At 41.1% G+C, this 23,476-nt stretch overlaps 1 protein-coding gene across 3 annotated transcripts in view; it reads left to right on the forward strand.

The window, feature by feature from the left end:
* Positions 1-23,476, forward strand: part of pde8b (phosphodiesterase 8B) — a 54,459-nt gene that overhangs the window by 25,388 nt on the left and 5,595 nt on the right. For all 3 annotated transcript variants that reach the window (XM_047570776.1, XM_047570775.1, XM_047570777.1), the window contains exons 3-17: positions 4,146-4,336; positions 6,381-6,440; positions 7,507-7,564; positions 7,836-7,924; positions 8,025-8,103; positions 9,799-9,939; positions 10,020-10,108; positions 10,191-10,245; positions 14,543-14,594; positions 15,591-15,668; positions 17,549-17,625; positions 19,345-19,509; positions 21,641-21,686; positions 22,490-22,619; positions 22,826-23,024. In XM_047570776.1, the coding sequence (XP_047426732.1) occupies positions 4,146-4,336; positions 6,381-6,440; positions 7,507-7,564; positions 7,836-7,924; positions 8,025-8,103; positions 9,799-9,939; positions 10,020-10,108; positions 10,191-10,245; positions 14,543-14,594; positions 15,591-15,668; positions 17,549-17,625; positions 19,345-19,509; positions 21,641-21,686; positions 22,490-22,619; positions 22,826-23,024 (1,509 nt within the window). The remainder of the gene's footprint in view (positions 1-4,145; positions 4,337-6,380; positions 6,441-7,506; positions 7,565-7,835; positions 7,925-8,024; positions 8,104-9,798; positions 9,940-10,019; positions 10,109-10,190; positions 10,246-14,542; positions 14,595-15,590; positions 15,669-17,548; positions 17,626-19,344; positions 19,510-21,640; positions 21,687-22,489; positions 22,620-22,825; positions 23,025-23,476) is intronic.

Here is a 23,476-nt window from a genome sequence, read left to right on the forward strand (position 1 = left end):
ATGTTAATTATACTGCATATTTATAAATAGCACTAGGCTGTTTAATATAGAACACATATAGTAGGTAGCTAAAGGCTCTGATCTATTCAAGTGTCCCACGGATTAATTTCATTATTTCCTTCTCCGTCTGTGACATGGTAAAATTATGTAAATCATCAGTACATTGACTAATCGAGCTCCGTTCTGGAAAAGAACATCATATCATTCAGAGTGGACGACTCAAGTGAGCCAGCTCATCAGGAGACGGCTGAGTGGTCCACCTACGCCCGGAGGACAAAGGACGCTCCTTTGAAGATGACAACGTCGTCCAAACTCTTAGCCAGAGAAGATAGAGGAGGGAAAAGAAGACGTCCATGTTAGATCTGCAGTATTAACCCCCGTTCAGCCTTTTAGACTGGAGACTAATAATGGGTCAGTTAATTAGAAGCGTCTTTCTTATTAGGAAAAGAGGACCGGGACAAAGTCGTAGAGAGTGGACTTTCTAACGTGGTACACTCACAGATGTTTCTATTTAAACCTCAACTTCCAACCGGACCCTTAGAACTTAGGAAGCTGCTAAAAAAAAAGTGCAGTCTCTGCTTTTCTTAAAAGCTTTTTACTACTTTTTATAATAAGAAAGACACAAATGATCTTTAACCTACTGAGACCCTGCATCCTCATATGTGGACATTAGGTTTAAGTGGTAATAATGATAGCATGAGAGCATGAAATCTTTATTCTAATCTTATTTTTATGGTTGAAACTTGCCTGTTTATGCTTATTAACTTCTCTAGTTTGATATGACACAAATTTAATCAGTAGTAACAAGCTACAGCGTCGCTAACTACCAAGTAAACGCTTGAGGGCTAAGCTAAACTAAACTGCTCAAAGATGATGCTTGGTTTTTATACTTCTTAGACGCTCGGAGAAATGAACAACACATGACAAATAAAAAAGCTCAGGAGGTTAAACATGCAGCGTTATCTCTGCAGATAAAGCTCAGAGCTAGTTAGCTCACTGACTCTGTGTGTGTGTGTGTGCGTGTGTTTGGGAATCTCCTGACGTTGGATGGCGTCTGGCTCGCGTGTGCAAACATGGCGGATTAACCTCTGAACCCTGAAAATGTGAGTCGGCTGCCTGAGGATAAGCCTGCGCGCCAACCGAGCGCCAACGCGCCGTGACGAGCGCCGTGCAGCTCAATCCATTTCAAATTAGAGACGTGTGAAACGTTTCTGCGCCATTAACGCCGAGCTATACATATATATATATATATGTGTGTGTGTGTTTGTGTTTGACTGTGCTGTACATCAGACGTGGGGTATTAAGACCAACGGCGCCTCCTAGCAGGCCCCCGCCGCCGGTGACATGTTTGGGTGGCAGGTCAGAGACGTGTGCGGTCTGCGTCGTCGTCTCGGGGTCCGCGGGGTAATGTGCGTGTGGAATTTCACATGCTAGCACCATGGTTACACAAAGCAGTGCCATGGTTACACAAGCCAGGACAGGATCAAAGACTGTGGACCTTTCACAGGCACCCACCAGGACGAGCCCGCCCTCTGCCTCCGTCCTCTCTTTTTTTGCATCTTATTCTCACCTGCTCTTTCCCTCTTTCCGAGACGACAAAAGCTTCATATATCACACTCTGAATTAAGCTGCACGGGAAGCGCGGATGACTTCAGTTCCCTCCTACTATATTTCACCCACTCGCTCATTATCTTCTCACCCGCCTCCTTCTCCTTCGTCTTCTTCTTCTTCTTCTTCTCCCCGTGTGCTGCACCTCCATGACTCCCTCCGTCACTCTATCCTTTGTTGTCCTTAGAGGTGATGCTGCTGCGAGTCAGAGCCGAGCGTTGTTGGTTCTGGCCGTGGCCCAGTTGTGTGTGCGCGAGGGCCATGCGTGTCTCTAACGGCGCAGTGTTTCCTCACCACTCCACCAAAGGTGGCTGGTGTGTTCGCGGTCAAAAAAAATTTAAAAAAACAAACAAAACACAGCGTGGGATCAAAAACACGAGTGCGTGCACGCTCTGTCTCTTTTGCTGTGAAAGAAAGAAGTTATTTGTGATTATCCAGTCGTATATTAGAGAGAGTCTGGTCAACTCAAATCATGGGCGCCATGTTTGCTACATCAGAGGGAAGATTCTACAGTGTCTGATTTTGAAGTAAATGTGTTATTTCCACCATTAACGGGTCTATAAATGTTATTAATATAGTAAAAGGTCCTCACTTAAATATCTCAGCGTCTACTTCCTTTAAATATCTTAAATGAGCCTGTAAAATACTTTGTAGCCCAATCACCTCATCAGTCATGGAGCTGTGTTTACCTTCTCCTCAGTCTCCGTGTTCATCCATCACCATTAAAAGGTTGAAATCACTCATAATAATTACAAATACTCAGAAATAGTGAAAATTAAACTGTTATTTAGCAGTATTATTAGTATTATCATCATAGCATTAGCATGCTAGCGATAATAACTTAGTAGTAACTGATGTAAAGTTACGTGTCAGTTAAATGTGTCTATCTACATGGACATAAATTACATGGACACATGGGTTTCACAGTATATATGACGCTAGCTGCTATTTTTCTAAGCCTTTAGTCTAGATAACTAGCTAGCATAAGGTTAGCATAAGGCTAATTTCAAACTTCATTCATGTGTAAAGCGCTGTTTTTGAGATCAAGGTTCACATTAATGATGGTGTCACTTTATTTTTCTATATAAAATCTTAACAAACGTCAAACAGAGACATTGACATTTACCTCATCACATAATAGGGAGAAATAAGTTGACATCCAGTTCTTCCTTTTAATCTTCTGCTCCATAACTTTCTCTGTTTTTGTTCACTAGGGAAACGGTGGAGTTTCCTCCGTGTTTTAACTTTTAATACAACTTTATTCTCCGTTATTGCCACTTCTCTATGGGTGAATATTGATGTAGATGATGTAGATTAGATGTTTCAAACATGGCACCCATGAAACATGTGACCAGCTCAGAACCAATCAGCATAGAGTGTCCGTTCATTAGCTGTACAGAATCTCTCTAACATATGTATCTGATACTACCTGGTCACGCTTTCACAAAAACAAAACAAAACAAAAAAGATGCATGAGTTGAACTTATCGTGGGGGAAAAGCAGGCGGACCGACACTCACAATTATGCGCAGTTCATAATTTCCAATTCTCCTGAGCTCTGTGTGTATCCTGGGACTGAAGGAGGAAATCCACATATAGCCAGAGTGAAGAGTTCACATAGAAAGAGCAGCAGGGCTGAGACCGGAGATCAAGACCTACCTAGTGTCCCCCCACGGACTCAAATCAACAACAAGTTTAACAGATCCATCCTGTTAAAGTTAAAGTCACAGTCGTTGTTTGGCATAAATAGATAGAAATGTCATATTGAGGATTACTGCAAAGGTCAAACATTCAAATGTTGGAAGGAATGTCTTAAAAACTTCTGAAAGTTTGGGCAATTATTAGTAGTTATTATTATTAGTCTGGTTATTTATCGAATTTTATTTATTTGAACATTTTCGATTTTATATATTTATATATTTTCTAGTCTGACTTTTAACTGAATTTTACTTTTTTTTAATCTTTTTATTGTGGTTATTAACTGAATTTTTACTTATTTTTATCTTTTTATTGTGGTTATTAACTGAATTTTACTTATTTTTATCTTTTTATTGTGGTTATTAACTGAATTTTTATCTAAATTTAAATTATTTTATTAATTTTACCTTTTTAGTCTGGCTTTTAATTGAATTTTATTTTTAATTATTATTTTTTTTTTTATTTTTTTATTATTTTGGTTAACTACTAAATTATAATTTATACAGTTATTTTATCTCATTAGTGTTTGTCTGTTTACATATGTGTGTGGGAGAAGGGAGTATCTCTTGTTGTTGTTTTTATGTAAAGCACTTTGGGCTGCATCTTTTGTATGATAAGTATAAATAAAGTTTGATTGATTGATTGATTGATTGATTGATTGGTCTGGTCTAGGTGGGTGCTACATGTCTAAGTAACATCCACATGAATGAATGTCAGGAGAAAACTGAATAGTCCCAAGTTATTCACTTCTCCTGTCGGTGGTCATAATGTTGTGGCTGATCGGTGTATACTCCATCATAACCCGGGCGTCTTCGCATCTTTTTTTCCGTCCCCTCTCAGGTCCTGCTGGTGTTCGCCAAGGAGGACAGCCAGAGCGACGCCTTCTGGTGGGCCTGCGACCGCGCCGGCTTCAGGTGCAACATCGCGCGGACGCCCGAGTCGGCCGTCGAGTGTTTCCTCGACAAGCACCACGAGATCGTCGTCATCGATGGACGCAACTCGCGCTACTTTGAGCCCGAAGCCGTCTGCCGGTACGACGGGCTCACGTATTCCACAAAACCTTTGTTTTTTATTGTTTGACATCACACGAGAACATTGATTTACGCGATAACTAAACCAGAAAAGGAAATTGTCTGGGACACAGTTTCTCACCTTGGTGCTGTTTTATACTGGGGGTCAAGGGTCAGTTTCTGGTTATCGATGACGTCTGCAGGTCTGGTGTTTCCTAGAAGAGGAAAAAGAAATGTCTTTAACTAATCAGAACTTTCAAATCCACAACAACATGATCATCTATTATTAATAAAGCGTAGACCAGCTGATTCAGGAGGGACCAGCTCTGTGCAGCTCATGGTGACTCTTCGTAGCCTCGCAGCTAATAGCAGCTCTTCCTTTCCCACAGGCGGGGACGTTCAGTATATGGCAGCTGGCCACAGCCTGTAGACTCTGTGGTGCGTTCAAGTTCTAGTCCAGACTCAGTTGTCCTTGGTTGAAGGTATTTTTTTCATGTCGCTTTAATGCGTCCGGGCCCAACGTAGTTTCATTTTCTAATGTTTGGGCAGAGCGAGGCTAACTGCTTCCTCCTGTTTCCTCCCGTTTCCAAGTCTTTATGCTAAGATAAACTAAACCGCGGGGGGAAAGGCTTCATATTTACCCCAAGAAACATGCGAGTGGTATCAATCTTCTCAGCTTACTCTTGGCAGGGAAGCAAATGAGCAGCTGCGCCGGGACAACGATAAGGTTTCTCCTCCGTTGCCTGTTTTCAGATCAGCTGTCAAACGCGGTGTTTGATGGTCGGGAGCTTGATCAAAACCACCTAATTCACCTCAATTATAGATAATTAATGCTGAAATTATTGTTTTTTTTTTAAAATCTGAAAGCAGTCATATATTATACATTAATGGGAGGAATTTGGAAGAGAAAGCTTCGGGGGTTAAGAAGTGCTCGTTGGTGCCATCTGGTGTTCACTGTAACATCTGCAACCTGCAGACATGTGAGTGAGCAGGAGAGCTACAGGTTGCTCTAAAAAAAGAAGACAGAGCGGCGCTGGAGTTAGCCTGAGCTACATATTGTTTGCTGGTTTACAGTTGGTCTCTCTTTTTTTTTTTTTTTACAGCAGCAAAGCTTCTTGAGAAACATTTTTTGATAGTTGAATGACCCCATTCACTCCCTGCCAGCTGTTAAGTTTATACTGGTTGTACTGGTCCGTCCCGCTATTACTTTGTGGCCTGCGCAAGCATTTCAACATTTACTTAGCAAGTATTTTTAGTCTCACGTTTTGCACAAATTTCTACGACTTCCTGCCGAGATCCTCGAGAATATCTCGCTTGGTTTTCCAGCCTTTTCCAGCTCGTTTTGATGCTGTCAGATCGTGACTTTGAAGGTTTCTGATTGATGCAGAGAGCTAATACAAACTGGATGTCCCCTCTGCTTTCCGGCGTGCATTTAAAAGACGACTAACTCCTCATTATTTTTAGCCGAGACAAGTGACTGCTCGCCGCGCGTTTGATTTAGCTCGCTTCTCCCCCAGACGTTAGCAGTTATTGTTAGATACGAGCCGTCCAAAGCTCCACGCCGAGAAAACCACCACCATATATTTTGCAGAGTGATTTATCGTAAGTGCTTCATTATTCCCCCCCCCCCCTCCCAAGCGAAGGAACAGATCCATTCGTCTCTCCTGTCTCCTGATTACCACACTTTGGCAGCTCCTCGGCGCTTGTCATCTGCCCCTCCGCTCCCCCGTGAGGATCCCTGCCATCATCTGTTCCCTTTTTTTATTTTTTTTCCTCGCCCACCTCCGGGCCGCTTTCCCGTGCTCGACCGCCTGCCAGCGGTGTGGCTTTGTGGCCGAACCTCTGAAGCACATGTTGTGTTTGGTGTTTCGGTGTCAAGCGCTGAAATGTTCTCGCCCCGTCTTTTGTGGCGATGACATCAACCCCCAGCCTTGCCCACATTGTTTGTCCTGTACCTGAGTCCAAAGCCGCCCCGGGTCCTGAGCTCAGAGTGCGGACGAAGTGAACTCCTGTTGACACGCCCGCCGAGGGGTTTTTTAATCTGAATAATGTGTTTTATTTCCAGGATGATCCGCGCCACGAAGCCCTCCGAAAACACAGTTATTCTGGCTGTGGTGCCGCAGAAGTACGTTCCTTCTCCCTTTTGTGAATTTATTACAGTCTTACATTATAGACGTATTAATGGAAACTTCAGATTCAAATTCAAGAAAGTGTCTGTTACTATTAGCACGAGCAAGACAAGATTAACCCTCTGGAGTCGTGTGGAATCACGTGACCGACTTAAGAAAACATAGCGGCAAGACGCTAAGTGCAAACTTTAAAGTATAGACCTTTTTTGGCCAAGTAAAACTCAACTTATTATAAATAATTTTACTTTTTCCTGAATATTGCCGTCATGTTGGTGCACGTCTGGTGTACGGGAGAAACGGTGAAAAGCAAAACGCTAGCAAGTGGAAGTTGCTAGCTAGATTCAAATTCTCGAAAGCAAAAAAAAGCTAAAGCTAAAAACAAAAAATGACAGTTTCTTTCCCATTGGTGGAAAAATACATCAACCAATCAGGAAATGATGGTTGTAAATCTTTGTACAAAAAATGCGTGATGCATTTCCTGCATTTTTAATGTAAATAGTTGCAAATAACTTTGTTGTTTGCTAAATTTGTTAATAAGCTTTGGAAATTTACAAATTTTTGAGTTATAAAAATGGTTCATTAAACATGTTTGTGGTTTTCACAGTGAAAAATCTAACTTTTTGATTTTTTTTTAATTATACTCTGGACTCCAAAGGGTTAATAAAATATTTTAAAGCTCAAAGTCAGTCAATAGTTATTATAATGACTTATTTTCACTCTAAAATAAAAGTTTTTGAATCCAATTGATGTTTTCCTTGAACTATTTAATTATTTTAAGGCTAATATGCACAGTTTTTTATATACACTACCAGTCCACATGTTTGACTGTAGACTTTTAATTAGAAAAATAAAAATAAAAAAAATCTGGAAAAGTTTACAGTAAAAGTTTTAAGTAAGAAAAAGCTTTAACATCGTAAAAAAAGTGTCCGAGTAAAGTTTGCCACGTTGAGCTGTTATATCAGGCTATAAAGTATAGAAGGCTAATTCAGTTCCAGGATGATGATGATGATGATGATTGTAGTTTCAGATGGTAATAATAACTCTTTTTCTGTCATTTTATAGGCCGCCGGACCAGGAAGAGCCATCTGTTCTTCCTCTCCTCTGCGCTGGATTCAGCAGAGTACGTTCCAACCACTTCACCGTGCTCTGTGTTTCTAACAAGTTTAGGCCCCGAGACGCGCGGCGAGATAAAGTAGCGGCACGTTGCCAGTTTTGAAAGAGTAGGCACTTATTGTCAGCGTGTGTTTTAACGGCATGAAAGAAAGAAAGAAAGTAAAGAAAAAAAAATAAAATAAAATGACGCATGAGCTTTGGGAACGAGCCGCTCCTGACTGAATCCTGACTCATTTTCCTTTCTCCCTCTCTCCACTTTAACCTTGTTTGGCCTCCAGAGGTTTGCGGAGAACAACAGCGTGTCCGCCTGCTACAACGAGCTCGTGCAGATCGAGCACGGAGAGGTGCGCTGCCAGTTTAAACTCAGGTAAAGACACACAGAATACCACATATATATGCACATATGTACATAAAACGTCATCACAGAGTTCTTAAACCTGAGTTACAGCCTCTTTACTCGTGCACAGGGCTTGTAACTCCGTCTTCACTGCCCTGGAGCACTGCCAGGAGGCCGTGGAGATCACCAGTGAGGACCACATAATACAGGTAGGGCTGTCACACGCCCGCATACATGCACACATGAGGGCTGCAACAACTGCTTTTGCAAACACTGTTCTGCTGGGAAACTTTTGGACGTGAGACCAGTGCTTGTCAAACTTTTTTTTGGTCGCGCTCCGCTGCAGTAGCCCTGAATCTCCACCAGATGCTCTGCAGTAGATCGCGGCAATTCAAGTCAGTAGTGTCCCAGACACGCTGAACCGCGCTGCTTAATATTTAGACTTAGACGTGGACAGACTTTAACGATCCGCCGGAGAAATGACTTGGTCACCATAGCTTTGTTGCACAACAAACAGCTGTTGCAAGCAGGGTAACCAGAAAATGTACGGAATTAGCATTATGATGTACAAAAAAATGTACAAAAGCAGTTGGAAAAACAGTGTCCAAGAAGGTTGTTTGGCCAGTTGCATAGCGACAGTGACATCCATCGTGTTGTCCAGCGGAGTGCGTCCGCCCATAGAGTCGCGAAGTCGGGCTCAGACGTATTTTGGTCCTAAGGCTGTTCTGTTTTTACGGCTTAATGCATAGAACCCACTTCAGTACGAGCAGATCAAATCGTTCAGGCAGGAAGTCCATCGCTGGAAAACACAGCGGATCTGGGTTTACTGTCGAGGAAGAAGGCGCATTAAATTGGATATTTCCAGCAGATGATGGTGGAGGGTGGCGCCCCACCCTTTGAGAAGCGCCGACCTCGACATAGACCAGACCTGACCCACCCGACCCCTTAGCAATGACTCTCCAGGACGCAGACACAAAAATGGTTTAGGAACAACTCAAAAAGACATGAAGAGCGGCACAAGATGTTGACCTGGCCTCCTGTTGTTTAGGTTTGTAGATCAATATGTGCAAAAAAAACGACTTACAAATGCACTGGGAAGCAGAGCTCCCATGCTAACCATTAGCATCGGCTCTACAGAGTCATTGTTGAGGACACAAAGTCTCACAACTCCCAGGTCCTGAACATCAACCAAAGATCAGACAAAACTCTCTGTCACAGTCTAAATACTGGATGCTGCTGCTTCTTCTTCTTCTTCTTTTTTTTTTTTTTTTGTTGAGGTCAGAAAGTCAGTGGGTAGAGATGCTTGTGCATTTTCACAAAGCGTGCATCTTGTGGGTCTCTGTTCCCACACGTTTTATTTTTTTTTCTTTGGTCTTTTTTGTGTGTCATTTTCAAGCATGTTTCCATGATCATGGAAGAATGTAAACACAGTGACTCAGTGACATATGAGTGAATCACTAAGCTCTAATATATATATATATATATATGTGTTTTGCAGACAGAAGCAAAACGTGAAGATTTGACTTTTAAGAATGAGCTTTTTGTTATTCTTTTGTAAACAAACCCTCAAGTAAAAAAAACTAAAACCAACAACTTGTGCATGTCTCAGCTCTGCCTCTTTGTGTTTGTTGTGCTCGGCCTCAAGCCCCGAGGTTCCTACTGAATACAGACGTCTTTCTAAAATAGCAGGCATCAAAAACAGGCAGCAAATGTTTCCCATTTAATAAAACTAAAATATTTGGACACAGTAGTTTTTTTTTTACCAAATGCAGAGATGAGGATTTACAGCAGCTGGTTTAAAAGAAATGACAGTGACCGTGTTCTTTTGAAATGAGAAACACTTGTGATGATACCGCATGTGGACACAGAGTAAAACCTTTAAGGCGTTTTTCCGTCTGTCCCAGTATGTGAACCCAGCATTTGAACGGATGATGGGCTACCACAAGGGGGAGTTGATCGGGAAGGAACTGACCGAACTCCCCAAGAGCGACAAGAACAGAGCCGACCTGCTGGACACCATCAACAACTGCATCAAGAAAGGAAAGGTCAGTCTGTCCGTCCGTCCGTCCTCACATCCGTCCGTGAAATAAGACGCCGTCTCACACCGTGACTTTTGTCTCTGAAGGAATGGCAGGGCATTTACTATGCCAGAAAGAAGTCGGGCGACAGCATTCAGCAGCATGTGAAGATAACGCCCGTCGTCGGCCAGGGAGGGTAAGCCACAAGCTGAAGAGCTCAGACTGTGTTTCTAGGAAATCAGAAATCCCCGACTGATTCCTCTCTCATGCCCAAACAGGAAGATCCGACACTTTGTGGCCATCAAGAGACCTCACATTGACAACAACAATCTGGTGAGTCAACATTTTTCTGTCTTTTCAAACACTCTGCTGGATTTCAGTCGGAACTAATACAGTAGTAGTACTGCAGCAACTTTTGTAAAACTGTGTGATGTATTTTGAGGGGCGGGGTTTAGCTGGAGGCAAAACATCTCAAACATGCTAGCTTATAAACGCCGGTTAACATATTTCAATTGTTCTGGCAAGAATGGACGGGAAAAACGCATATTTTAGAGAATAAACCAATACACTCACTCCTCAAGACCGTGAGTGTTATTTTAAAAAGTTGACTCTGACTCTGACTACACTCTCACATGAACCTAACTGAGAAACCGAGCCTCTGCATGAAAGAAAAATGGAAAGCATCCAAATCGTTAGATGGAACCACTGTGGAGGGTAATGTAGCAAATACAACTTCTGCTTGGACACCCCTTAAAACACGCAACTATGTTGAGTTAGCTAGCGGTTAGCATTAGCATTAACATGTAACAAGATTCCTCCAAATAGTGATTAATTTAGCATAATTTCAGTCACAATTTAAGTAGGTTGAAGTAAGTTACTTCTACTTTGTTTCATTTTAGTTCGTTATTTGACGCTACAGAAACAGGATTTCACATAATGGAGACTAACAATTGTCATGCCAACTGCTCCGTAAAGTGCGTAAAGTGTTACAAAAATGTAAAAACAAGTTCAGTGTATAATCCAACATGTCATGTAACAGGTGGAGGTAGAGCGTAGCATCAGTTTGGCCAATGAGAGGAAGTGAGGATACATTGTACATATTTATATACAGTCTATGGCTGCACCACGTGGAAGAAGCTCTACACATATATCATATTATTAACTGAATTAGTTAGGTACATAAGTTAAAAATTCACGTTTTATTTGCTTGCGCTGTAATGCGCCTTCGCCAGTCAGCCAAAACATTATGACCACTGGCAGGAGAAGTGAATAACATTGACCATTTTGTGACGATGCAATCAAAAATTCTCTTCAGCCCAAACTGATCAAGTATTTGTGGGATACTTGATCAGAGGCTCCCTCCACTCAGCCCAAAGGACCCAAAGGTCCCTCACTAACATCTTTCAGTTACCAGACGCCACAGCACACGCTCAGAAGGCCCATGTCCTTTCATCTGATGAGTCACAACTGTTTTGGAGGCTCAACAGAGACATACACAATATTAGGAAAGTGGTCATAATGTTATGCCTGATCAGTTTACATTACATTAACAGCACTTCATATCTTTAAGAATGATTGTGCCTCTTAAATGGTCGTCACAGGTTGATTTTTCTGTGGAGTCCACAAACCTGTAGTGTTTTATTTTGCTCAAAGCGTTTACGTTATTTCCAGAGGTGCGTGACAAAACAAATGAGGGCAGCCATTACAGATGATTCACTTCGAGCATGTGCATGTCCAACACTAAGTGTTGCCGTTATAAGCCTTTGGTTTCTGCACATGTAACATCAACAGCTTGGCGGGTTGTATACATTTTCCAGTTGGGAACTTATTTTTCCAAATTGAACGCACAATTAAACCACTTTCACTGATTTTTCAGGCTCGGACGATAAATCCTTAGCTTACAAGCCCGCTAATGTTATTCAATTATGAGTTCTCCATTCTGTCGTGGAGCTTAAACAAATGTCCGTCTATCAGCAGTTCTAATGCACACAGCCTTGGCCCAATCAGACCCGGTGAGCAAACGAAAAAACTGGATCCAAGCTGGTCTTAGGCGCTGCTTGCAAACTCGCACATAAATACTTGAAGGCTAAAGTGTCAGATTTTAAATGCTCCCAAGGAGCCGTGCAGCTTCGCGGGCCTCCAGCGCCGTTGAGCATGAATGCACGGTTCCTCTGAAGCAGGTGTGTCGCTGCGCTCAGCTGGGTTCCAGGCCAATAACGTCATACTATGCTAAGCTACGGCTAAGCTACCAGGATCCCCTGCTAAGGCCCGGGGAAGGCTAGCAGCCAGGCGCCAGGGCTATTTATACCCCGGGCAAAAGCTGCACCGGGGGGACTAGCTGTAGCTCGCTGCTCGGTTTCATTGTGTGTGCATAAGGTGAGTCAGCCATCGGCATCTCTCTACACCAGAGCCAAGTGGCGTTCATGCCTGTTGGGATTGGGAATCCTTAGACACGGGGACTGATCCTGTTTCTCAAAAATCGCGGGAGACATCCCTCACGGCCTGAATTGTGCAGTGTCAAACCGAACGGCATCACCGGGGGCGTCTCGAGATTAAAGAACCAGAGCCGATGGAGAGTAGGAACCGAAGTTTAGTACTAGATGGAAATGGAAACCGATCGTGTGCTGCATCTTCCCTGAGATACCATCATCCATCTGACAACCCACAGAGAGGTCCTTTCAGGATACCACAGATCTGATACTGTATCCTCGCTGAGGACATTTTCCCCTGAGCACTTCAAACCACACATTACTCCTCGTCTTTTCCCACTTGGACGCTTGGCCGTAGACCACGGTTTCCATTTCATTGTGTTGTTTAGTTAGCCGTATTTGTCTAAGCACTCCCGACTTACAGCAGGTTTAGGGTCCTCTCTGTTTGTCTTTCCCTCTCGAATTAAGGGCCATCATAATCTCAGCCATTTCCCAGCTTTCGGCCGAGTTGTTTTAGATGTGTGTTTGTGCTCTGCAGCCCAAGAAGTCCATTATGATGCAGCCAGCTAAATCTGGCAACCTTGTATGTCATTAGAAGTGTTTACGCTGTCTTAATCCTATTTACTCTGTACGGGACGCAGCAGGGGCCGGAGAGCAAGCGTCTAGGAGGTTTAAAGGGAGCCTGTAAAAAAAAAAAAAAAAAATTAAATATGAGCAATTACACGAGAGTGACAGGAATTTATATTTAAGGGATTAATGTGATTTATCCGTCTCAGAATGACCCCGTCCTAACGTTGTGTACACAAAGTGAATTAGTGTGTTCAGACGTACGCGCCGATCGTTACGTAAACACGTACGCTGCACTGTCAGCAGGAAGTAAAAAGGTGCAGTGAGTCACTGGGTGAGGAAAATCTCCTGTAAACCAGATTAGCGGCTCTACATATCCTCAGTGTGACAAACAGGATGTACTGTACAAACTGTCACCTCTAGGAAAATGCTCATAATCAACCTTTTTATTATTATTGTTTTTTTGTAAATGTTGCTCATTTGAAACAAACTAAAAAAAGTAATAAAAGTGATTTATTTGACTTTTCGAGATGCAAAAGTATGTCGGCCTATGCAAACTGTAGTTTAGACTCTTTAGTGGCACTAATGAATGCAGATATTTAATCATTAGGAGTTTGTGCAGCTGTTTTAAAGTATATTCCTTCATTTTATTTGTCCATTTAACAATGGATATAAACTTGCTGTACATACATACATATGTATATATTCATAATTAATGCATAAATTAAATTAAATTCTATTTTTAATATGTGATTTAAAGGAAATATAACCACAAAAATTTGGATTAATTTCACTAATATGAGAAACAATTGTATTTTGTGTATAGTGCTTGTGTGTTTTTGTGCAATGTTTGTAGCGTGGTGTCGTAGGCATCTCTGTACTTCCTGTGGGTTTGTGTTGGATGTTGTTTTGTGTTTTTATTTTCGAACTACAGATGGAAATTAGCTGATAAATATGATGCACGCCATCTTATTCATGACTTTGACACTGTTTATGGGCACATTGTTCATAAACCTAATAAAATAAATAAATAAATGGGTGTAAAATAGTTTAAATTAAATTAAAAATAAATTAAAATCAAGGAAGTTTGTTGAAAAAGAGAAATTTAGAGTGTGAAACCTTCCAGTAAACTACTCACCGGTGCCACAATCCCAATCATATTGTCAGATTTCATTAAGAGGTGAAAATTAAATTTGTTTTTTCAGATATAATAGATGTGGAGTGAACATAATCTAGCCTGGTTTAGGCTCATTCATGAACACTGAACTTGTGCCGCTCTCCTGAGCGTAGGAAGTTCTCTCTACACGTTGTCATCTAATGGCTTTGTAATAGCCAGATGTGGGTACACGTTGTGGTTTCTACGTGGTTAAAGTACTGAACAAAATATCGGTCTGATATTTTTGGCGGTTTGGTGACAGCTTGTTTTCAGAGTCTTTAAATACTTCCATGCGTAGCTGGAGACTTGTGCAGGTTATGGAAAAAGAAAAGAGTTCAACGGCTCCTTTTTTTCCGAATATAACAAAGAATATGAAAGTCTTTAATGAACGGAGGTAATCCTGCCAGCGTGTCGCCTTCAATGAGCAGGAAACTAGGCTGATTACGCCGTTAACCATGTCCTGGTCTCTGTGTGTCAGGTCCACAAGTTCAACAAGGAGGACAGATGCAGCGGGGAACATTCTCAGTCAGGTAACAATTCAATATTAAAATATATGACAAAAAATATGAGTGTTTATCCTTGTGTATGAGCCAGAATGAGATCAGAAATTTGTCTCAAGGGGGATTTAAAAGGTTAGAAGGAAAAATCCCCCCCAACAAATATCTCTTTAATATAATAAGATATAATTAGATGTTCTATGTTATAAAAACATCAAAATATACTGTATATTTATTTTTACTCTTCATTTTAGTTCCTCAACTATCAAAGAGTATTAGGGCCACAGATGAGAAAAAAAAATTAGAGAAGGTAGATTATTTTTTTTCATCGTGCACTTTAAGAATTTTTTTTTTCCTGAAATTTCAAGAATTAATTTGAAAGTACACGTTTAAACCGGCAGTACCGTACACATGTATACATGGATATGGTTCTGCTGATACTCTGCAGAAGAGTATTGGAGCTTAATTAATAATGAAATAATAATAATGCTGATAAAGCAATATAAATAGCAACAGTAATATATAGTGATATAACTGAAAAAATAATCACAATACACTTTTAAATTCTTAATATTAATTATTAATTAAGCACCAATACTCTTCTGCGGAGTACCAGCGGCACCATACGGTACTGCTTTCTACTTTCAACTTGTTTCTTGAAATTTCAACTTTTTTCTCAAAGTGCATGATGAAAAAAAATCTACCTCTATTTTTTTTTTGGCTCTAATCCTCTTCCATCCTCCATGTATTTTTCTATCGGTGTATTTTGTTCCATTTCTATAAAACGTATATTTCTAGGCTCAATGTGAAGCATCTACTTATTTATTTATTTATTTTGCAAAAACAAAACCATCTACATAATGCACTGATTTTTGAAAAGGAAGAAAACTAACTATTACCAGAATTAAAAAAAATAACACTTTTTAAAAAATGTTTTTTGTGGGTTTCAGATATAATTGAGATGATTGTAAAAAGAAAAAGGCGCCTGCGGTGTATTTAACCTCCATCGCTTCCCTCCTTCCTCCACAGAGTGTCATTCTCTACGTCACCGGGACAGAAGGAAAGATTCAGTCGATGCCAGATCAGTCAGCTCCCGCAGCAGTGACGGTAAGACTCTTCAAAATGCATTATTCCTTTTTACTAAATGCAGAGTGTGTAGAAAACAATAGGGAGGTAGATAGATGCAAGAAGAACAAAGTAAATGCAGAAACACAAAGGAGGAATAATGGGATGGAGGTGATGAGGAGGGTGATTGGAATCAGAGGGTGAGTCAGAGTGAGGTACTTGAACTAAAGAGATCCTAAAGAGAGACGCTGATGACATGCGAACCTCCTCCTCCTCCTCCTCCTCCTCCTCGACTGACTTTGACGCAGCTGCTGCTATTTTCAGGTGCCTCCACCGAGGCGGCTCCTCCTCCTGTTTGCCTCCTTCTCTCTTCTAGTGTCAAACCGTTTTCTGACATCCAGCATCTCATCTGTTTTTCCTTCTTTTGATTCATATTTTCTTTCCCTTTGATTGATAATCAGTCACCTGGTGTCTCCACATGAGCCGGACTTCAACATTTATTAAGGACATGCTGTCGGTGTGACTCAGACTTTGACATTAAATATAATTCAAAGAAAAGTAACATTATGATAGAAGTAGAGAGGACAATGATGCACGGTCCATAAATATGATGACATTATATTACCAATACTCATTGCATTTTAACAGCTTTACCTTAAAATTATTTCCTGACAAAAAAAACAGCGTTTCCTCTACAACAACTCCCCAACTCCAACTTTTTTTTTGGTTTTGCACCAAAGTCCAGCTTCCACCTGGTGGAACTTGCTCTGTTAGCTTCACTGTGCCGCGCTACGACTCCATACGTTTCTTTAAATTCAATAGCCGGGTTTACATGGAACCAAATATTCTGATTACATTTGGTTCAGAAGCCCAAACCCAATGAAAATGCTCCACAGGAACATCTCAGTGGGAATAAACAGGCCCAAACCGAATGGATCTGAATGAAGTCAGGCTCCGTCTTGACGTGAACACGCAGTGACGTTTGAATGACGTTTCCTGAGAGTTTGTTTTTAATAACAACTGTGAAAGAAGTGGACGTTATCACACGCTTAGACGGCAGAAGAATTAGAAGTCGGGATAGACTGAATTCAGAACCACTGTTAAACCTTGAGGACCAGCTACTATAAAACTAACACAATAGCAGAAGAGGCTACGACCCCACAGACTTTCCAAATGAAGCCATTGCTTTAATAATTAACCTGTAAAACCAAAAGCAAGTGCTGCTGATTAGACGGCCGTTCCGATTAAAAGCAGACGTACATGTAAACATCAGATCACCTTACACACAAACATGTGACCTGAAACCTTCATCCAGAATGAGAGAGAAGTCTCAGACCTTGATGTTGTTGTCTTTAGCGAACACAAACTCAAAATAGTGGCGGTATTTCCAGCTAGAAAACAGGCATCTCTCCCCTCCTCATGTTCTTTTATATTCACTCACCAAAGACGAAGCAAATAATATTAAAAAAAACTGTATAACATATTACTTAATAAACTTTAATCAGTTACTGTTAGAAGTGTAATTAATACACTACCAGCATCACTGCACACGACTTATCTGATCATAGGGACATTGCAGACATTAACGTATGATGTATGACGCACAAACATGGTGTGAGGCTTTTACTGAAGGTTTCATGATGGGAAAGTGTGAGTCAAGTCGAGTCAGTGCCTTATAGCGACACTGGAGAACCCTGCAGAGCCGCCAGGTTCTCGTCCAGACTGTGGAACCACTGGTGTTCAAATCCATATGTGTATAAATAAAGTTTTTGAACTGTTCTGGACCATTGTATGTATCATATTGATTTATCTTATCTATCTTGATAAAGTTTGATTGATTCTAACAGCTACGAAGGTTGTAATGTCCGTTAAAGTCATGGTTTATCATCCGATCTCTCCCTCTCTGTTCCCCTTAACTACAGCTCCCAGTTTACAGAACCGAAGATATTCGTCCGTAGCCAGGATCCACTCCATGACCATCGAGGCTCCCATCACCAAGGTACGCCGCTTTCAGCGCGTAGCCAACTTTAGCCAACTTACACTCAGTCTTCACCCCTTTGGGCTCAATTAACAAGCGGGACGCTGGGTTTCGTGAACCATTACGAACAGTCCATTTGTCCATTTGCAGTGAAAGACCGTAATAAGTGGTCCTGTAAGTCTGGGGAGATTCTCAGTCATACAGGTCAAGGTGCATCTAGAAAGAAAAGCTAAGACAAAACTGGATTTTTGTAAGTTTTCTTCAAGATGTTTAGTCCAAAATCTGGAACATCCGTAGGCATTGTTGCTCACCTGAACCTAGGATTTGTTAACAACACGATTCTCCGAGTGAAGTCCTATTTTTCGGTAGAAGCGACTAATTAATTAAATACGAGTTTCTATAAATACTTTTTTCTCCTATACATTTGAATGTGGGGCCACATCCTCTAGGGGTGAAAGTTCTCCACCATCCTCAGTGATCAGAGCCTTTTTCAAGGCCCAGACTTCTCAGTAAAGAAATAGATAAATAAAGTTGATGGTATCATGTAAATAAATTATGGAATTAATCATTAGTTTTCATTAATCTGAGTGTATATGCCATTATTTCACAAAATAATTTCCAGAAAACTAAAGCTAGGTAATGTAGCTCAAGTTCAACCCAAACCCAGATAAATTCAGTGTTTTTTATTGTAGTTGACCATCCATCTGATCTACTGTGTTTCACAGAAACATTTTAGCTGTGCTGCCAAGCGCCTTAAAAAACAGATCAATCCATTTATTCTTTCAGACATTCATAATTTTATGTTTTAGAATATTGAACAGCGGTAACAGTTGTGGAAACATAAATATTTTTCCATACACTAGTTTGCATTTTCCATACTTTTCCAGACCTGGAAATGTATAAAAATCTAATTTTCTTGCATAGGAACCATGTATATAATGTATATAAAGACACTATGATGCACTTTGAGCAGTTGTTACAGTCAAGATCTACAAAAGGTGTAAAAAAACAAATCAAGATTGTAAATTTCAGTAAATTGTCACAAAAACTCTCAACAACCTCACTCTGTTTTGGTGTTAAGTGAAGAATTAATTCACACAAATTACACAAATATCTAATAGAGTTAAATTTTGACGTTTTACGTTCAGAATACCGAAGATTAAATTTCAGAGTTCAGGCAGAGACGCATGCAAACTGAGACTTGGCTCCTCGGTTTGGGGAAAAAGAACCACGAGGCAGCGATTGTGGTTGTTAGCGGCAGCGATTACGTCGCTGTAAACGGACGCGCATTTGAAGTCATTGTTTGGTTTCACTATTCACGGCTGACGTTGTCGTTATGAGGGGGAATTTTTACTGTTTATATTCACGCATTCCGCTTTTAAATGATTAATTGTTCCAAGCTGAGACCCCGCTCTGATGATGGGAAGGTCCCGGCTGCAGCCCTAACCCGGGCCTGAACCTGCGGCCCGGTCGTATACAGCGCACACTATGTCGCATTGTCCCGCGCTGCCTCCTGCTGCAGGTCCTGTGATGCTCTTATGCGTTCGGAAAAGTAGCTTTATTTGGCTGTTCTGCCCCCAGACGAGATTTCCACAGCATCACATGCGCATCTCCATGACACATCCGCGAACAAAGCGTGGCTGTGTTGTGCGGCGTACGCTGCAGAGGGCTCTTTGTGCGTTTGTTCTGTGTGTTCTGCAGCCAGTTCTTCAGGGACTTTTAATTTTTCCTCGTCCCCAGGTGATAAACATCATCAACGCGGCCCAGGAGAGCAGTCCGGTGACGGTGGCCGAGGCTTTGGACCGTGTGCTGGAGATCCTGAGGACCACTGAGCTCTACTCCCCTCAGCTCGCCTCCAAAGAAGATGACCCCCACACCAACGACCTGGTTGGGGGGCTCATGAATGTAAGAGGCAGTCAGCACACTTACTACCTGCTTTATACTCGTTATACCTCCTTTTAATTTGTTGAATAAGCCCAGCGATTGACACACTGCACACAGATGTGTCTATCCAGAAAGCAGGTTTTCACATTGCAGAGGTAACGTGCTTACGCCCGCGGATTAATTCCAAAACGAACAAAGCTGTCAGATAGAAATCTCCGCGCTGTAAATCCACAGTGTTGCCCAAAATTACTAAATACGCTTGACTCATGTTTCCTGAAACACTTTAAATGCTTATCAGAGCATCAAACGCGCATAAATCCACATCTGAATTCCCACAGAAAAACGTCCGTGTCTGGCTGTTTCACGTACGTCTTCAGTGGGAACTAGTGGGAAGTGTTATAAATAAATAAATGCAGCCCCATGGTCGTAGCCCCAGGACTGGTTTTACCTGAGGACGTCATGTGATTTGGAAATTACCTACAGTACATCTGTAAATAAACTCTAATCTACTACCCATGGTTATAATGTCTCTGCTACGACATTTTATACACCAATAAAAATACAGTGCTCCATCTGCTTTTTGCATCATTTTATCCCGTTGATCAAACAAGAGTAGTCTTTGTTGGTACAAGTCAGTTCAGACAATTTCAATTTACGCTTGCTGATGATGTCAGCTTACTTTTACAAGTTGACTTTGCTCACAAGTAAAGTCAACTTGTAAAAGTAAGTTGACTTTACTTACAGAATTAGCCAAGTTCATAGTCAACAGTCTTCTTCTGTTGTATAACAAAGTGGTTAATATGTTCATTACATGCGTTAGCGCCTCCCACGGTGACGGGTTGTATTACATGCGTCGCTCGCGTTGAATAGTCCATGATCCGGACCTTAATGATGTACCAACAAAGACTACTCTTCTTTGAGCTACTACGGGATAAAATGATGCAAAAAGTTGCCTTATTTTATTTAAGTAGTTGAATCATCGTATTTTTATGAGTGCATGGCCGACTTACAGCTAAACGACGTTACTAACGGTATTAGCTAACGGCTAACCGGCGTTAGTTAACGGCTATGTATCTATGGTTAACGGCTAAATGGTGTTAGCTAACGGCTAACCGGTGTTAGTTAACGGCTATGTATCTATGGTTAACGGCTAACTGGTGTTATCTAACGGCTAACCGGCGTTAGCTCCGTAGGCTAACGTTACGTAGAGGAAAAAACATCTGTGCTTACTTGAAATTAGAGTAATTTGCAAACGTTATCTTGAAATTAAATTTGAATCAAGTATTTTAAAACAACTTGCTTACATTAGTTACAAGTCTTTTGAAGTCACTTGCAAAAATAGTCTCCAGGTGTTTTACTAACTCATTTCTACAACAATATAAAACCAAAACACTGCAGTGATTAACCAACTAACATTAACTTAATTCTTACCTTAAAATCCAGTCTCACACTTTTTCCAGTTTTTTCTTTTGTGGAGCTGGTTAGTTGGTGGGATTTATCCAGAGTTCATTACATCAGGCCACAGATGGAGCAGAGTAAATACAACGAGCAAATTGTGTGGTGTCGTGTTGTTGAGCCACTTACATATAGATTGTTAATGAAAAAGATCAAAATTACTCGTATTTTGAACAAATGTAGATGGATTTAAAACATAATACGTTCATGTCATGACAAACATTGTTTTTTATTATTACCAGAGGCTTAATCATGTTAAAATACCTCTACACCTCTTTTACAGCTCTACTTACTTTGCAAATTTGTATTAATACTAAAATATATATTTATATTTTTAAACAATGTAATGACACTGCATCGATCCCTGTAATGCCTGACTTTATGATTTTAAATGGGTGAATGTGTCAGTTTTCACACTAACATCTGTCCAAACTTTGATTTATAACACACAGTTCTTGTGGCAAGAGGCAGAAAAACAAACAAAATTCTTATTATTTAATTGACAAACCACAGAATTATGTGCAATTATTACAAATTACAAGAGGTTCTCAGGTAAAATAATCTCATACGAATGGACGTAGAATAATATATATATATAATATACATGTCCAGATCTTTAAAGGAAAGTTTCCTTTTAAGGAAGTCTGTCCCAGAAAACTAAATAAATAAATTAAATAGCTGTTTTTGTTTTCTACAGGATGGACTCCGGAGACTCTCTGGGAATGAATATGTTTTCTGCAAAAGTAAGTCACATCCATGGCCTTGTTTAATTGAAGTATTTCCCTAATAATCAGAATAAAAAATGTTTCAGCCATCTCAATCAGAACAGAACAGAGTAATCTGATTAGATTTTCAATCAGATTGAGACAGGTGGTGTAAACCTTTGAGAATCCGTTCAGTAAGATAATTTTGGCTCCTGATAACCATGTGAAAGATGGATGGATGAGCAGCTTTCTAACATGTCTTCACATCTCAAAGAACACAAAGAAAACAAATGTGACTTGGAGGTTAGAACAGGTGAGGCTTTTGAGCCCGTGTCCTTCCTCCTAGAGATTACAGAACTCCAGACCTGTCTGGATTAATCAAGGCTTGATTAAATCTCATGAATAAATATTAGGTTTAAGGTGATAAAAAAGCCTTCACAGTGTTCTTTCGGCTTTCATAAGTGTAAATTCTTCTATCTGCGTTGATTATGGCACCCCATTATACTGATTTAAGTCGCAAGAGCACTTAACGCGGAGAACATCTAAATCCAGGGCCTGTTTTTCTGAGAAATTGTCTCCGTTCGAAACTGTATTTGTGCCTCAGAGCTGCGGCTCCATCAGCGCTCGTTCGATTTCTTTAAACAATCCCATCGCACGGCATCTCAAAGGGGCTGATTTACGGAGCCAGCCAGCGCGTTCGCACGTGTGCAGAGAAGGTTACGCAGCCAAGATTGGTACGGGAGGGTCATTATTTATCCGTCTGAACCTCACGCAGAGAGCGCTCAGTTTGCCCCTTTATGGTCAAAAAATCACCTTGCCCCGTGCCTCTGTCCGCCTGCTAGATATGAGCCAGAGCCAGCTGGCCATCCCGGTCACTCTGAACGACGTACCCCCATCCATCGCCGAGATGCTGAATGATGAGGAGTGCTGGGAGTTCAACATCCTGGAGCTGGAGGCGGCTACGCACAAGAGGTACGTGGAACGTGGCTTCAGAAAAAAAGCACTGCGCTCCAATCCAAAAGTTACTAGCAGTTTTTGGAAATATGCTTATTTTGCTTTCTTGCAGAGGCGGCCATTAAATAACAAGCATAACACAGAGGTTGCTAGGCAACAGAGACGGCAAGACCTCAGTTATTTAACCCTGAGCCGCTACGCGCTGTTTTTTTTTACGCCCGCAGACCGCTGACTTACCTCGGCCTGAAGATCTTCACGAGCTTCGGCGTGTGCGAGTTCCTGAGCTGCTCGGAGGCCACGCTGCGCTCCTGGCTGCAGCTGATGGAGGCCAGCTACCACTCGTCCAACTCCTACCACAACTCCACGCACGCGGCCGACGTGCTGCACGCCACCGCCTACTTCCTGCGCAAGGAGAGGGTCAAGGTCAGTCGAGGAAAGACGGGCGGGCGACGCGTTTTACAGAACAGCGTGTAAAGTCAGGTCAACGTAAATGCAATAAAACACACGTTATATTCTGAATAATTGACACTAATGCACCAAAAATAATTCAGCTAATTCATCTTATTGTTACTTTTCTAACTAAGAGTTAAACCTGGTTTGCAGAATGCAGTGATGCTCATGTACTAACTCTTATATGGATTTAAACTGAACAGAGAATCACACCAAGGCATGTTTAATATAATTAAATAATAATATAAAGGGAGCTTCCCTCATGTTACCTTCTATATGTGTTATATAGCGCTAGTGCTGTTTATAGATTTACATTATTATCATCATTTTGCGTCCAGTATTAAGCTATTTAAATATTACACAGGTACAAATATTCATTTTTTATTTCAAACATCACCAGATTTATTCCTCACTACATTATACAG

Source organism: Mugil cephalus, chromosome 19 (assembly GCF_022458985.1).
Source record: "Mugil cephalus isolate CIBA_MC_2020 chromosome 19, CIBA_Mcephalus_1.1, whole genome shotgun sequence".
Lineage (NCBI taxonomy): Eukaryota > Metazoa > Chordata > Actinopteri > Mugiliformes > Mugilidae > Mugil > Mugil cephalus.